Below are 14,527 nucleotides of genomic sequence, written 5' to 3' on the forward strand. Positions count from 1 at the left end.
TCTTAACCCATGTCTTCTTCATCTGATCTTTGATCTCCTCAACTTTTGCTTTTCCCTTTTCATCTGGCTTCTCATTCTTATTTTTGTCTTCCGGTTCTCTCCTATTCACATTTTTGCTTTTGCAATACTGAGCAATGTGACCGGATTTGTTGCAAGCATAGCAAGCAACATTTCCTTGCATAGGTCTGAAATTCATCTGATTTCTTCTTGATCTGCATTGATTAGCAACATGTCCAAACATTCCACATGCATATCATCTGACATTTCTCTTATCTTGAAAGTTATTCATCATACTTCTGCATACATTTGCCTTATGACCATACTTATTCCATTTGAAACATTGACCGGTAAAAGATGGACCATTATTGATCATCCTATTTCTGGATTGACTAGCCGTATGATCAAATTTATTGCAAATAAAACAATTGCCATTCAATTTATGAGAATTAGGCTGTCTTTTACTGTTGAGTCTTTGGATTGCTTTGACCAGTCTTGAAGCTTTTTCTTTTCTCATATCCAATACCTTGAGTGTCAGTAGCATTCTTTTGACTTGCAAGCATTTCATCAAGCTTAGTTGAATTGATCCAAAACTTCTCCTTGTATTCATTTGCAACATCAAGATCATATCTAATAAGAATGATCTGTCTTGCAAGATCTTCCTCATATTGTCTAGCATCTTGAAGGTCAAGCTTGAGTTGTCCATTCTCACTGTCAAGTCTGCAACATTTTTCAGATTTGTCTTTCGAGAACTGAGCAATCTTTTCTTCATTCTTCTTCCTTTCTTCAATCTCTTTGTCGATCTCATCACAATAGCTTCCATTTCATTCTTCTGGACTGTATTCGCTCTAGCTAGTCTATCACATTCTTTGTCTTTTCCCTCAAGGTTTCTTCATCAATGCTTTGACTTTCTTTTTGCTTAAGCTGATCAACAAGTTGCTTTCTCTTTTTCCTTGATTTGTTCAATTGATCTTTCAATGTATTCTTCAACATCTTCGAGATTTGCTTTCACTTGTTGGATCTCATCTTGTGCATGAACAAGATCTTCAAGAGCAACAATTGGCTGCTTTCTAAGACTATCAAAATCCATTGATTCACCTTCCCGGATCTTCCTCAAGTTGTTAGACTTCCTCCAAGGAACTAGGCTCTGATACCAATTGTTCGAATCAATGAACACTGAGAGAGGGGGGGGTGAATTAATGTTTTGCAATTTTTAACTTTGACATCTGTCCTTTAAAGTGCAGAAACACAAAGCAAAGATCAACAACACCATAACACCAAGATTTTTATGTGGAAACCCAGTTAAGGGAAAAACCACGGTGGGGATTCAAACCCACAATATTAATATACTCTGCTAAAAGTATAGAAATATTACATAAGGGGAATGCACATGCGTTCAGGCACATTGCCTAGAGCTCAATGCTCAATTTACAAGGGCTACAACCCGGAAGGCTCACTGCCTTACAAAATGTTTGTAAGAGATTAAAATGTACTTTGAACTATGAAATAGCATCAACAAATGCCTGTGTATAGTTCCAGTTAAGCACAAAACATATTCTTACTCTGCTTTGCAATACTGCTCTGTTCTGATATTCTGCAACATATCAGAGCACCAATCTTCACCTTGAGCAAGTGAAACTGCACACAATCGATCATTCACACATCCCACACAATCATCGGTCTACAAAATGATCAAATAAACATGTCTTATATATCCGCATCACCAATTTAGGGCACCACCATGTCGACTTCAAGAACACGTCACAAAAGATGAAACTTGTAGACAAGTCGGCTCAATCTGATCCAAAAACAACTAAGTGGACTTACCATAGGTCGGTTTCTCATAGGTCGGCTTACCAACTCAACACACAAACAACCACAAAAATTGATCCGAATGATCCACATACTGAGTTACCACACGTTACCATCGATATGCACTGTTCTTGCCAAAACATGATTATTGGATCTTCTAACTTACACAAAACTTATCACCGAAGGCCACAAACCTGGAATAAGGTAAATTGCATATCCACAACACATTTCTGAGATCTGCAAAGCAAAATACTTAACCAAAATAATCTGCCAACCAAAACACTGTACACTCTGTCAGATACACTATTTTCACCTAACCTCACCAATACTTGATCAATCTTGAATCAATCTTCCAGAATGATGAGAACATGAACTGTGGATGCCAATTCTGATATGAGTTGCCATCAATGACAACATCTCAATATACATGCAGTGTCTCTTGCCAATAGGTTGGTCTCTAGAAATATTTTATTTTATTTGCAAATAAATCCAAAAATGATATTAACATAGGTTGGCCTTGAACAAAAAATATAGTATCATTATTTGAATTTATATATTTATGCTTTGAACAAACTTAGTTTGGCCATAATGAAGTGTGGTCCTTTGACATCAATGGCAACACAAATGACAATATTTCTGACAGGTTTCTCAATTTGTGGTGGTGCAATTGGACCTTGGGGATGAAAAGGAGGTGATGAGAAAAGTGGCTGAGGTTATCATGAAACCCAAGTGGTGTGTGGGTTTGGCACGACTGCTCGATTGTGTCGTTGTGGGCATGGATTTTCAAAGCCAATAGGGCCCATGGGTGCCACTCATTCTCGGAGCTATGGGGGACAACGTTGTTCTATGGTGCAATAGGGTCAGGTGGCGGCTGGCTTTTTTCAAAGCAATTGTAGGGGTCTGGTTGGTGGAAACAATAGACTGGTATTTTGCCATAGAGCCAAACTTAAAATCAGATTTGAAAGAGGTTGAGGGAATTCTCTATGTCGAGTTAGGTGTCTAAGTAGTAGTTCTATAGTTTTATTTGCATGTAATACTGGTAAAGTATATAGCTATGCAATGTAGATGATTGGAAGACTGTAAAATTATAAGCTATATTCTGGAGATGTTGAAAAACTTTAGGTGGTCCTCTATTTTGTAGGAGCTGCCAATTTTGTACCATTTTATATATAATATATATATGGGATCAGGGTCCCTAATGCTTGCTTACCTTCAAAAAACAAAAATTATGCCACTTTGAGGGGGCAACCTCCTCATTCACTTCAAGTGGGATACCTCCAATAGTCTTCAATAAAGACAACAAACTCAACACGATCATAATAACTAGCCACTAGCTCCTATATATACCTAATTATTCCTTTGGCTAGGACCTAGGCTGACTTAGATACTTATTATAACCCCTATGATGATCTATCTGCCTATATATAATATTTAATTATAATCATGATTATATAACTAATTTAAGAGTTAATGTAGCCACAAGCTGATTACTCATAACAAAATACACATTATAGGATTATGGGTGTAGCATTCATCCATATTTTTTCCTATTTGTTATATCTTATAGTTATTGGAAGGTATTTGCTAATTAATTGTCACAAGATTAATTTACTTATGCCCACTTGCTAATTTTGTTGGTATTTGATTGTCTTCTTGTATTGGATTTTGGATTCATCAGTGATCGGAGATTTGATTCTTTGAATGTTTCTCTTCATTGCCGAGGATCTTGCCTCACCATTCCTTGTGGCGAATTTTCTCATTACTTTCTTTGTTGTGCCTTGCAAGTCTTTTCTTCTTTCAAAAATATTTTATATTCCTTTATTAATGGCCTTTTATTTTGTTTTTGTAGTCAATTACTTTTAAGTATATTGAATGTCATAGACTATCATTATAATGATTTCTCTTGCTGTTTTTCTTCTCAATGAAATTGGTAAGATGCATCTTGCATAATTTTTCATCACGTTGGGTAACATTGGCACTGAATGCTTATATGAGGATGCGTGCAGCTATGTGGTTGACAACTGGTTATGTATTGAGGGAATGACCTCATGGTTTTAGTTTTCAATTTGCTTTACAATAATAATTTTATCTATATCTGTTTCTGGATTTGTTTATGTGACTTTTTTTGCATCATGGGAGGGAAATATGTTTCAAATGATGCAAAAAAAAGTCACACAATCAAATCCAGAAGCAGCTATAGATATTAGTATGGATTGTGGAAATCTGATAATTTTAATTAAATAATAATTTTGCTATGATATTGCATCTGACTACAAGGAAGTGGACAAATGCCTCTATCAGTATATTTATACTGTATGTTTGTACTAACATGTGTACAAGGAATAATTGAATTTGTACTTAGAAATGCAACATGCTGATTTTTCCTAGACTGAAGTAATTCTTTTAATTCTACATTTTGTGTTTTGTTCTTTAATACTATGATACTTTTGCTACAGTTGGAGACTCTATCATCATTGGCAACCTCAGTCATGTCCCAAGATACAGCATTACAGCTTCATTCTGCTACCCAGTTCCGGAAATTGTCAGCCCTTGGTCAGTTAAATCAATTAACACATAACTTTTCGTTGATTTATACTTGATAGTCTGTAGCAGGGAACTGTGCTTTATCTTTTATTTCCCAAGTGTACTGAACGGGGATAAGGTACAGTGAGACATGCAATAAAATGAAAAAAATCTGAGACACTGACAAATTAATTATTAATTTTACTCGTTCTTGAAAAGCGAATGGCATGATTGGTTTCTGGTTGCATCCTAATTAGTTATGGATTTGAAGGATTGTTATACTGCTTGTGCAGAGAGAGATCCTGAGATTGGTGAAATTATTAAAACAGGAGTTGTGGCTCGATTTGTTGATTTTTTGCGAAGGGAAGATACACCACAACTTCAGGTAATATTTGTGTATAACTCTGCACCACCATTAAGGTCTTATCTATTACAAAATGTCTATGAAGTTTGTCAAAAGAAAATTCTTAGTGTAGATGGGTTAATTGTACAAGCCTTTTTCTTACAGTCATTTAGTAAGCCCCTTTCTTGGGCTTAAGTGATAAATATTGTTTCAGGTTTGGAATACATGTTTAGCGCATTTTGACATAATGTGTATATGGAGTAGATGTCATTGATGGACATATCCTCTCTGTTTTTGCAAAGTAAATAGAAATGCATTTTTAGTTGTGTACCCTGTGGATGTGTTCCCAAAGATAGGGGCATCTTTAATGGAACTTTCTCCCCATTCACCATGTTGATGTTATAGCAGCAGGAGATATCTTTCTCCTGTCTGCTTTCTTAACTGTTATCAATATCTTATTCATCGCTGTCTTATCAGCGATCTCATTTCCACTAACTATAGTTAATAATAATTTGCATCTTCGATATTCTACGTGTGGAGTGTTCCAGTAAGGATACATTTGTTAATGGATAATTAAGTATGATTGCCTATTGGGTGTTAATTTAAATGCACCCCCTCTTTGTTGTGTCACCCCAATTGGGGTCATGTCTGTTCACGTCCCTTGAAACGGGTATTTTATCCTTTCTATTGGGGCATTAGAAGGGACGACTGGAGAATTACATTCTGTTCTTATACATGCGATAGTCAGTGAATGATCTATGGTGATTATACGTAAATCTTGTGAGAGTTATATGCTGTATCTCCATAAATTATATGCTGTGCACATTCAGTCAAAACTCGTGAAAGATATATATTCTTATATGCCTGTAATTAACGATCAGCAAACTGAGAAAAAACAAATTAAATACATTTGAGAAATATAGCACTTGAAGGAAAATCAGTATCAAGCAATATATTGATATATATTGCTTCAGATTATAGCAAATCAGAGAAACTTTAATTCTGTATTGCCGCCTATATAATTCTGATCCAAAAATGTGGTATCAGAGCAGGCTTAAGAAAAGACCGTGATCAGAATTAGTTAAACTCCAAAATACTCTTCTTTTCTCCTTAGGACATCTATCTTAGCATCAAGAATGGTAAACGGACTCAAGGTCGAAGATAGACTTGATGGTGCCTCTAACTTCACCTCTTGGAAGTTTAGAGTTCTAATTGCATTAGAAGAAAATGATATTCTCGAGTTCGTGGAGAAAGAAGTGCTTGAGCCTTCCGATGAGATTGAGAAAACACAATGGAAGAAGAGTGGCACGAAAGCTAGGAAGATCTTGATAGACTTTGTGATGAATTGCCTAGTACCGATCATCTCCAAGTCGAAGTCAGTTAAAGAAATGTTTGATACTCGAAAAGGCATGTGTGAGATCAACAACACCAGCATAGCCCTTGCTTTGAGACAACATCACCATGTAAAAATGGATAAAGAAGATCTAGTCATCTCATTCTTTATGAAGATTGCTGATTTGAGAGATCAGTTGAGCGCTATTGGGGACATAATTGCAGACAAAGATCTTGTTATGTTGGCACTAAATGGTATTCCCCAATCTTGGGAGCCCTTCATCCAAAGCATCAGTGGGAGATCTAAGTTGCCCAAGTTTGATCTTCTTCAAGCTAATTGTATTCAAGAAGAGTCCAGGTTGGCAGCAAGAGGAATTGGGCGAAACCATCATGATGCAGAAAATCAAGTTCTTGCTACACATACTTCTAGAGAAAGAGTTAAACAAAGAAAAATGAATAGAGACAGAGAATCAGATTTTGCCCTAGATCCAAAGAAGAAAAAGGATCTCTCTCACATTCATTGTTTCAAGTGCGACAAGTATGGTCACTTTGCTCGAGATTGCAAATTAAGACCTACACAACTTGCTTCTACAACGGAAATTGCCATGGGGACATCTTAGAAGGAGCCAATCTCTAAAATTGATTCAGAAGGTTTTTTATTCTAAAGTCGGTTAGTTTCTTCGAAGAGGAGGAATTAACATTAAGAGGGAGTTTGACAAACCAATAGAGGAAACCTTGGACAAGAAGGTGAGGAGGTTGATACTAGTACTTGAAGCCCTTGTTGAGAGGGAGGCTTAGCATCAATAATTTGTGTTATCTGTTATTAATGCATTTTTCTCCGAGACAGAGAAATTTGAGGTGAAAGCCCTTTTTAATGCATTTTTTCTCTGAGATGGAGAAATTTGAGGTGAAAGCCCTTGTTAATGCATTTTTCTCTAAGACGGAGAAATTTGAGGTGAAAGCCCTTGTCCATCTCTAAGACAAAGATGTGGTTCTATCCACCCTCTGGGAGTAGCCAATGGTGGACGTCATGTTGAGTGACTCCAAGGCAACATCAAGTTGAGAGACTCTGTGATGTATCCTTTATACTTGTGTTTTTTCACTCATGGGAGTAGCCATAGTGGACATCATGTTGAGGGACTCCATGACGACATCACGTTGAGTGATTCCATGATGGGCACTTGTGCACATATTCTTCTCCACACGTGGGTATAGCCATGGTGGACGTCATGTTGAGTGACTCCATGACGATATCACGTTGAGTGACTCCGTGATGAACTTTCTTCCACAAATGGGTGTAGCCATTGTGAGTGTCATTTTGAGAGACTCCATGACATGGATATTTGGAAAGATATCTCCCTAGCTAAGAGGGAGTGTTGATGTTATAGCAGCAAGAGATATCTTTCTCTTGTCTGCTGTCTTAACTGTTATCAATATCTTATTCATCGCTGTCTTATAAGTGATCTCATTTCCACTAACTATAGTTAATAATAATTTGCATGTTCGATATTCTATGTGTGGAGTGTTTTAGTTAGTATCCATTTGTTAATGGATAATTAAGTATGATTGCCTATCGGGTGTTAATCTAAACACACCCCATCTTTGTTGTGTGACCTCAATTGGGGTCATGTTTGTTCACGTCCCTTGAAAGGGTATTTTATCCTTTCTATTGGGGCATTAGAAGGGACGACTGGAGAATTACATTTTGTTCTTATACATGCGATAGTCAGTGAATGATCTGTGGTGATTATACGTGAAGTCTGTGAGAGTTATATGCTGTATCTCCATAAATTATATGCTTTGCACATTCAGTCAAAACTCGTGAAAGATATATATTCTTATATGCTTGTAATTAATGATCAGCAAACTGAGAACAAACAAATTAAATACATTTGAGAAATATAGCACTTGAAGGAAAATCAATATCAAGCAATATATTGATATATATTGCTTCAGATTATAGCAAATCAGAGAAACTTTAATTCTGTATTGCCGCCTATATAATTCTGATCCAAAACTTAACACACCATTCCTCCTTTTTCTCTTACGAAACAGGGACATCCCCTTGTTTGTACCGAAATTAGTAACGCCTTGGTGTTCTCAGGATGTTAAAAGTTCACCAATGCGCACATATTTTAAACCTAAAACAAAAATCATTCCAATAAAATAATGTAGAAGGCACTACACTCAAAATGAAAATAAAAGCAAGAAAACCAAAGAATCAGACAAATAGGATAAATATGAACAAGTAGAACTATAAATAGAAGGGTGATGGGAGGATGGTGCAAAGTTGTGGGAGAAGAAAATGGGCAACCTTGGAAGGAAGCAAAAGTCATTAGATTTTGTACCATGGAATCCAATGGAGGGCCCAATGATTCTATCATCAATCATTGTTGTTGTACCAATACAGTATAGGGCTAAGAGGTCCATGCTGGACATTGTAATGTCCCCTTCTTAGTGATGTGCATTCAGTGGTCCATTGGCCTATTCCGGAGACCTGCAGGCTATGTGGAAAGGAGAATTAGGGTTTCCAACTTTTGTGGAGTTCTGCTCGAGCTTTTTAGGGTTTACTAGGAGGGAATTCTTCAGTTTTGTCTATGGTTTCTGTTGGTGTTGGAAATAAGCCACACTCAGACCGACGATGGACTGGTCCAAGAGGGGCCAGTAGCTCAGTGGTAGAGCACTCCAGCAGCGTATGGAAGGTCCTAGGTTCGAGTCCTAGCTGGTCCATGTCTCAACATGGTATCAGAGCCAGGTCCAGGCTAGGAGCCCCAAGCACATGAGAGGTGTGGCTTAAGGGGGGGTGTTGGTGTTGGAAATAAGCCACACCCGGACCGACGATGGACTGGTCCGAGAGGGGCCAGTAGCTCAGTGGTAGAGCACTCCAATAGCGTATGGAAGGTCGTAGGTTCGAGTCCTAGCTGGTCCATGTCTCAACATGGTATCAAAGCCAGGTCCAGGCTAGGAGCCCCAAGCACACGAGAGGTGTGGCTTAAGGGGGGGTGTTGGTGTTGGAAATAAGCCACACTCGAACCGACGATGGACTGGTCCAAGAGGGGCCAGTAGCTCAGTGGTAGAGCACTCCAGCAGTGTATGGAAGGTCCTAGGTTTGAGTCCTAGCTGGTCCATGTCTCAACAGTTTCCTTCTGGGTTTTTTATGAGCACTGAGGTGGCATAACATACATTTGATTCTTTGGTGAAGTGAGAACTTACTATTTTTAGTAAGTTAGGGTTTGGCTGTTTGGATGATGCTGTCTTACTGAGCTTTCCAAGCTCTTTCTTTGGGTGCAAAGATCATGTTTTTCGGAGGAGTATTCCATGACTTACTATTTTTAGTAAGTCGCAGTATTGAGCAATTCTATTTTTAGCAGTTTGGATAGGGTCTTGATCCTGTAGCAGTTCGGTGGTCTTCATTGCTCAGCTTCATCTTGGATTTTGTTGATAATTAGTACTGGGGTCATAAGTGATTTAATTAAATTTTATTTCCTTATCCTAAGGTTTAATATTTAATTATTTTATCACTGATTAATGTTATATTGGGCGACTTAGGAAAAAACATTTATAGAATGCATTTGGAGAATGCATTAAGTTATTGTTGAAGACTTAGGCAAGTTCGAACCTTGGGAAATGAAATGAAATGTAATTTGGATGCCATATGATAGTGAAATGGAATGAAATTTGGAGAGGTGAATTTGAGAGCATTTACATTTGAATTTTAGAGGGAAAAAGCTATAAATACAAGTGCTTGGCCTCCCATTTGGATATTTTGAAAAATTGCATCGTTATGTTGCCGGTTTGGCAATTGAAATCTGAGCTTCGAAGTGAGCCTTCCTAGATAAGTGTAGTTTCGTACTTGCAAGACAGTACCTAGCTGTTTTCCATGTTCTTTTAGTGGTATTTGCCAGGTTGTTGAAGTGTGGTATTTGCCAGGTTGTTGAAGTGTGGGTTCGAGTTTTTGGTGCGTTTCCAAGCTGTTGGGGATGTCATGGCTGAAGCATACTTTTGTTCATAAGTCTCCGTGTGATTTCCTGTTGCTTCTGGGTATTGGCTCTTTGTTTTTCTATGTCCCATGCGATGGCATTTGTAAGTTTTCAGCGCTAATCTCTAAGTAATCATTTTTTATTTTGCAAATCGAACTTTCTAGCTTAGGCGTTTGTCTCTGTGTGGGCATTTTGGAAGTGAGTTAAGTTGAATGGGATATTTAGAGGTCAGTTTGTTGATTGTACTTGGTCACCAATGATATATTAGCAGTTTGGGAGTTGTTTGGGGATGTTGGTGTGAGTTGTGAGTGATTTTTATGCATTTTAGTGTGTCTGGGTGTTGTTGGTTGTGCATTTCAGCTTGCTGTCATAAAATTACAGATTTCCAGAAGTTGGTGTTTGGGTGTGCCTTTTGCAGTGTGAGTAGGATAGTTGATTTGGGATGTTTTTGAGTGAGTTTGGAGAGAGAATTGAGCATTTCTTAGTTTAGTGAAGATGCTGGTCTGTGTGTTATTGATCCTAGGATTTCATAAATTCATGTTGCAGGATCTTTTGGGAGTTAGTAACTGATTGAAGAAATTTATCAGCATTGGACAACATTACTTCTCTATTCTATCTCTCAATTCTATATTGTAAGGTTAAGTAGTAGTACTACTAACCATTTCTAGATTGTAAGCATTCCCAGTGGAAAGTGGAAGAGGCTGGCTTGCCGTCTATATTTTGATATTTGTTACTTAGTCCTTCCGCTGCATAAGCAGTTGAGTGATATCTGTTTGTAATGGTCCTCTTGCTGCATAAGCAGTTGAGTGATGTTTATTGTAATGATCCTCCCACTGCATAAGCGGTTGAGTTGAGCTTGTTTAGTGTGTTCAGTCCTCTTGCTAAAACATTGCGATTGAGTGATTCGTGTTCTAGGAGTGTTGTTCTCTTGGCTGGTTTACCCGCAAGCTTCTTGATTCACCCGTTGGATAAGAGGAAGGGGCTGGCTTGCCGCCCATTATTGTATTCAACACTTCAACAAATTATTACTAACTATCCCCTGCTATCATATGCTCTCCCTCCCAGTCTGGGCTCTCGGTGATCAAAAGGTGTAGGGCTCCCTTTAGTTGTTTGGATTTCATTATTCTAACCCTAACAGGTGATTGGTGTGATTGTAATCTTGCTATCGCAAAATAAAATAAAAATTAAGGGGAATATTACAGACATTCCTTTGAAGCAATTGATTTCACATAGAACATTCTCTACACTCAGTGCCGAAGAATTGTTGGTGGTAGAAAAGAAATTGGCCATATGAGCTTGCCCTCAAGATTTGTGCTATGAAAAGAGTATTAGAATGATTGTTGAAGATATAATTATGACCATTACAATGAGTGTCAAGGAGCCTTAGCAGCAGTAGAGTACAAAGAGAAGCAATCTCTCTCCAATCTGCTCCTTTTTGTGCATGAAGCAATGATTCAATAGTATCCAAAAGGCACTTAATGCGTCCAACATCTCTACACTCAGTGCCAAAGAATTGTTAGTGGTAGAAAAGAAATTGGCCATATGAGCTTGCCATCAAGATTTGTGATATGAAAAGAGTACTAGAATGACTGTTGAAGATAGAATTATGGCCATTACAATGAGTGTCATGGAGCCTTAGCAGTAGTAGAGTACAAAGAGAAGCAATCTCTCTCCAATCTGCTCCTTTTTGTGCATGAAGCAATGATTCAATAGTAAGTAATTTATTTGGTAGCTATATGTATCAAAAAGTGGTGACCTCTGTTGAGACATGGACCAGCTAGGACTCGAACCTAGGACCTTCCATACGCTGCTGGAGTGCTCTACCACTGAGCTACTGGCCCCTGTTGGACCAGTCCATCGTCGGTTCGAGTGTGGCTTATTTCCAACACCAACACCCTCCTTAAGCCACACCTCTCATGTGCTTGGGGTTCCTAGCCTGGACTTGGCTCTGATACCATGATGAGACATGGACCAGCTAGGACTTGAACCTAAGACCTTCCATATGCTGCTGGAGTGCTCTAACATTGAGCTACTGGCCCCTCTTGGACCAGTCCATCGTCGGTCCGGGTGTGGCTTATTTCCAACACCAACAACCTCATGAAGAGAAGGGGTGACGCATCTTTGATTGTGATTGTAAAAGAAGTTAGAGATTTACTATAATTTGTATATAAAGAATGGTGGTTAATCTCAACTTTAAGTTGGTGAGAGCACATTCTCAATTGGGAACTTGCAAAATGGAGAGCAAACTTGTGATCTCATCTTATTGGTGGTTGTCAAAAGTTTATTAATTAGAAGACACCAATCATATTTTGCCCTAATTGAAGTAGAATAGGGTTTAGAGATCTCTGTTACTTCGATTGAAACCTTGCAAGTAAATTAGGAAATATGCATAATCATAATTAATTAAACAGATCTATTAATGATCTCTTTATACTTCATTGATAAAAGGGAAAGAGACCACCTTTCAGAATCACCACCATTTGAAAGAGTCAACCTTTCACAATCAACACCCCTCGAAAGAGTCACAATCTTTCGCAATCAACACCCCTTGAAAGAGTCACAAACTTCCACAATCACCACCCTTCGAAAGAGTCATAACCTTTCATAATCAGCACCCTTTGAAAAAGCCACAACCTTCCACAATCAACACCCCTTGAAAGAGTCACAACCTTTCATAATTTCTGCCCTCCTTTGGAAGAGTCAATTCCTCATATACTTCCCATTTCTTCCATCTTCCCTTGACTCGTCCTTGATTCACATGCTCCTTTCTTTTCTCCTCCATCTCCCCCTCTCATATGAGGTTCTCTTCTTCCTTTTTTATATCTCATGTTTGAGGGAGTCGCAACTTTTCATCTTATATCCTTGACCATTCATTAAACTTAATTAAATTTTAATTATATTATGTTTTTTATTTTTAATGTTTTATATTTTAATTTTATTGTTAATTATTTAATAATTTATTAATAAATCTTTTTCTAAACAAGGGGACATTACACACCTACTTGCATGGTCACACCCTTTCAATCATAGAGATGTTTTCAAGAGTTATATAGTTTGTATGGGCTCATGTTCATATTTTTAGTAGGCATATTTAAATGTTAAAATTTTTAAACGTCTAGTTTCGTTTAGTTTGTTTGTGTTATTTTCAAGTATTTTTAATCATTTGTATAAAAATTCAAATTATAATTTTTTATATAATATTTTATTTTCCATCCCCCTGAAATCCAATTTTTTCGATCTCTGAAATTCAAAGAAACACGTTATTATTCTTAAGACATCTAGGAGTTTTTGTAAATTGAAATAAGGATATAGTTTGACAGGCTCACAATTTTTCAATAAAAGGATAGGTGGGCTTGTAAGCTTGCTTACATGCATTTGACTTGATTGAAATAAGATACATTGGAACAAAGATAAATGGATGTTTTACTTATTGACATAATATTTTTTTTCCAATAATTCTAGTAGCTCAGGATTGCCAACTTAACATGGGCTTTGATGGTCTTTGTTTAAAGCAAATCGTGGAGCTAGTCGATTTATTCTTCTAAAAATTCCCGATTCATGAAATAATTGTTGAACCAATTTTCAACGATTTTTTGCATTTAAATTGCATTAAAATCATGTTAGAAATACCCTAAAACAGCAAAAAAAGTGAAATAATTGCTTCAAAAACTTGCAAAACCTTAGAAAAACTCGTGAAATTACTGAATTACTCAGAAATAGGCTGATTTTGAGATGAAATCTGAGTTAGTGAAGAATCAATGTGGAAATAGTTTGGTATTTTGTCCCTTAGTTTTCTTTCCAACCTCCGAAAATCCCTAAATAGAGGAGCGGGAGGAGGATTGGCAATCATTTGCCAAGTTTGAAAGGGCCTCAATCATCCTAAATCATGGGGGGCATATGAGATAGTGCCAAAGTATGAATCAATGTGGAAATAGTTTGGTATTTTGTCCCTTAGTTTTCTTACCAACCTCTGAAAATCCCTAAATAGAGGAGCGGGAGGAGGATTGGCAATCATTTGCCAAATTTGAAAGGGCCTCAATCATCCTAAATCATGGGGGGCATATGAGATAGTGCCGAAGTACCTAGCAAATCTGCTCTAAATTGCGACTTTAATATGACTCGAGCTCTCTGCACATCTCGCCCCATGGATTTTGATGTAACAAGTATATAATTAATATTATACACTAATCTTAAAATTATAACTATTATGCACTATTATAGATGGCACTTTGACTGGGAAGGAGCGAACCCCTATAGTTATAATTAATACTATAAGTTAGTTTTAAAATTCAAACTATTATAGACTATAATATATATTAATAGTTATATAATAAGCTATATATTAAAAATAATGTAAAATTTGTAATGCATTACTGTATATTTTTTTGATTGAGAAAACTTGGGTTTGTAGCTTGGTCCAAGCCCAGAGAGATTGCTTATAGAGGATCTCGTTCCATGAGATTGTTTTTTGGGGGCTACCATTCCGCACACTTAGTGTGTTCAAACACGCGAGTTCAACGGCCCAACGAAGGCACAACAT

At 37.3% G+C, this 14,527-nt stretch overlaps 1 protein-coding gene across 2 annotated transcripts in view; it reads left to right on the forward strand.

The window, feature by feature from the left end:
- The window catches only part of LOC131070495 (importin subunit alpha), a 136,034-nt gene that overhangs the window by 47,547 nt on the left and 73,960 nt on the right, over window positions 1-14,527 (forward strand). For both annotated transcript variants that reach the window (XM_058006057.2, XM_058006056.2), the window contains exons 2-3: window positions 4,266-4,362; window positions 4,626-4,717. In XM_058006057.2, the coding sequence (XP_057862040.2) occupies window positions 4,266-4,362; window positions 4,626-4,717 (189 nt within the window). The remainder of the gene's footprint in view (window positions 1-4,265; window positions 4,363-4,625; window positions 4,718-14,527) is intronic.

Source organism: Cryptomeria japonica, chromosome 11 (genome assembly GCF_030272615.1).
Source record: "Cryptomeria japonica chromosome 11, Sugi_1.0, whole genome shotgun sequence".
Classification (NCBI taxonomy): domain Eukaryota; kingdom Viridiplantae; phylum Streptophyta; class Pinopsida; order Cupressales; family Cupressaceae; genus Cryptomeria; species Cryptomeria japonica.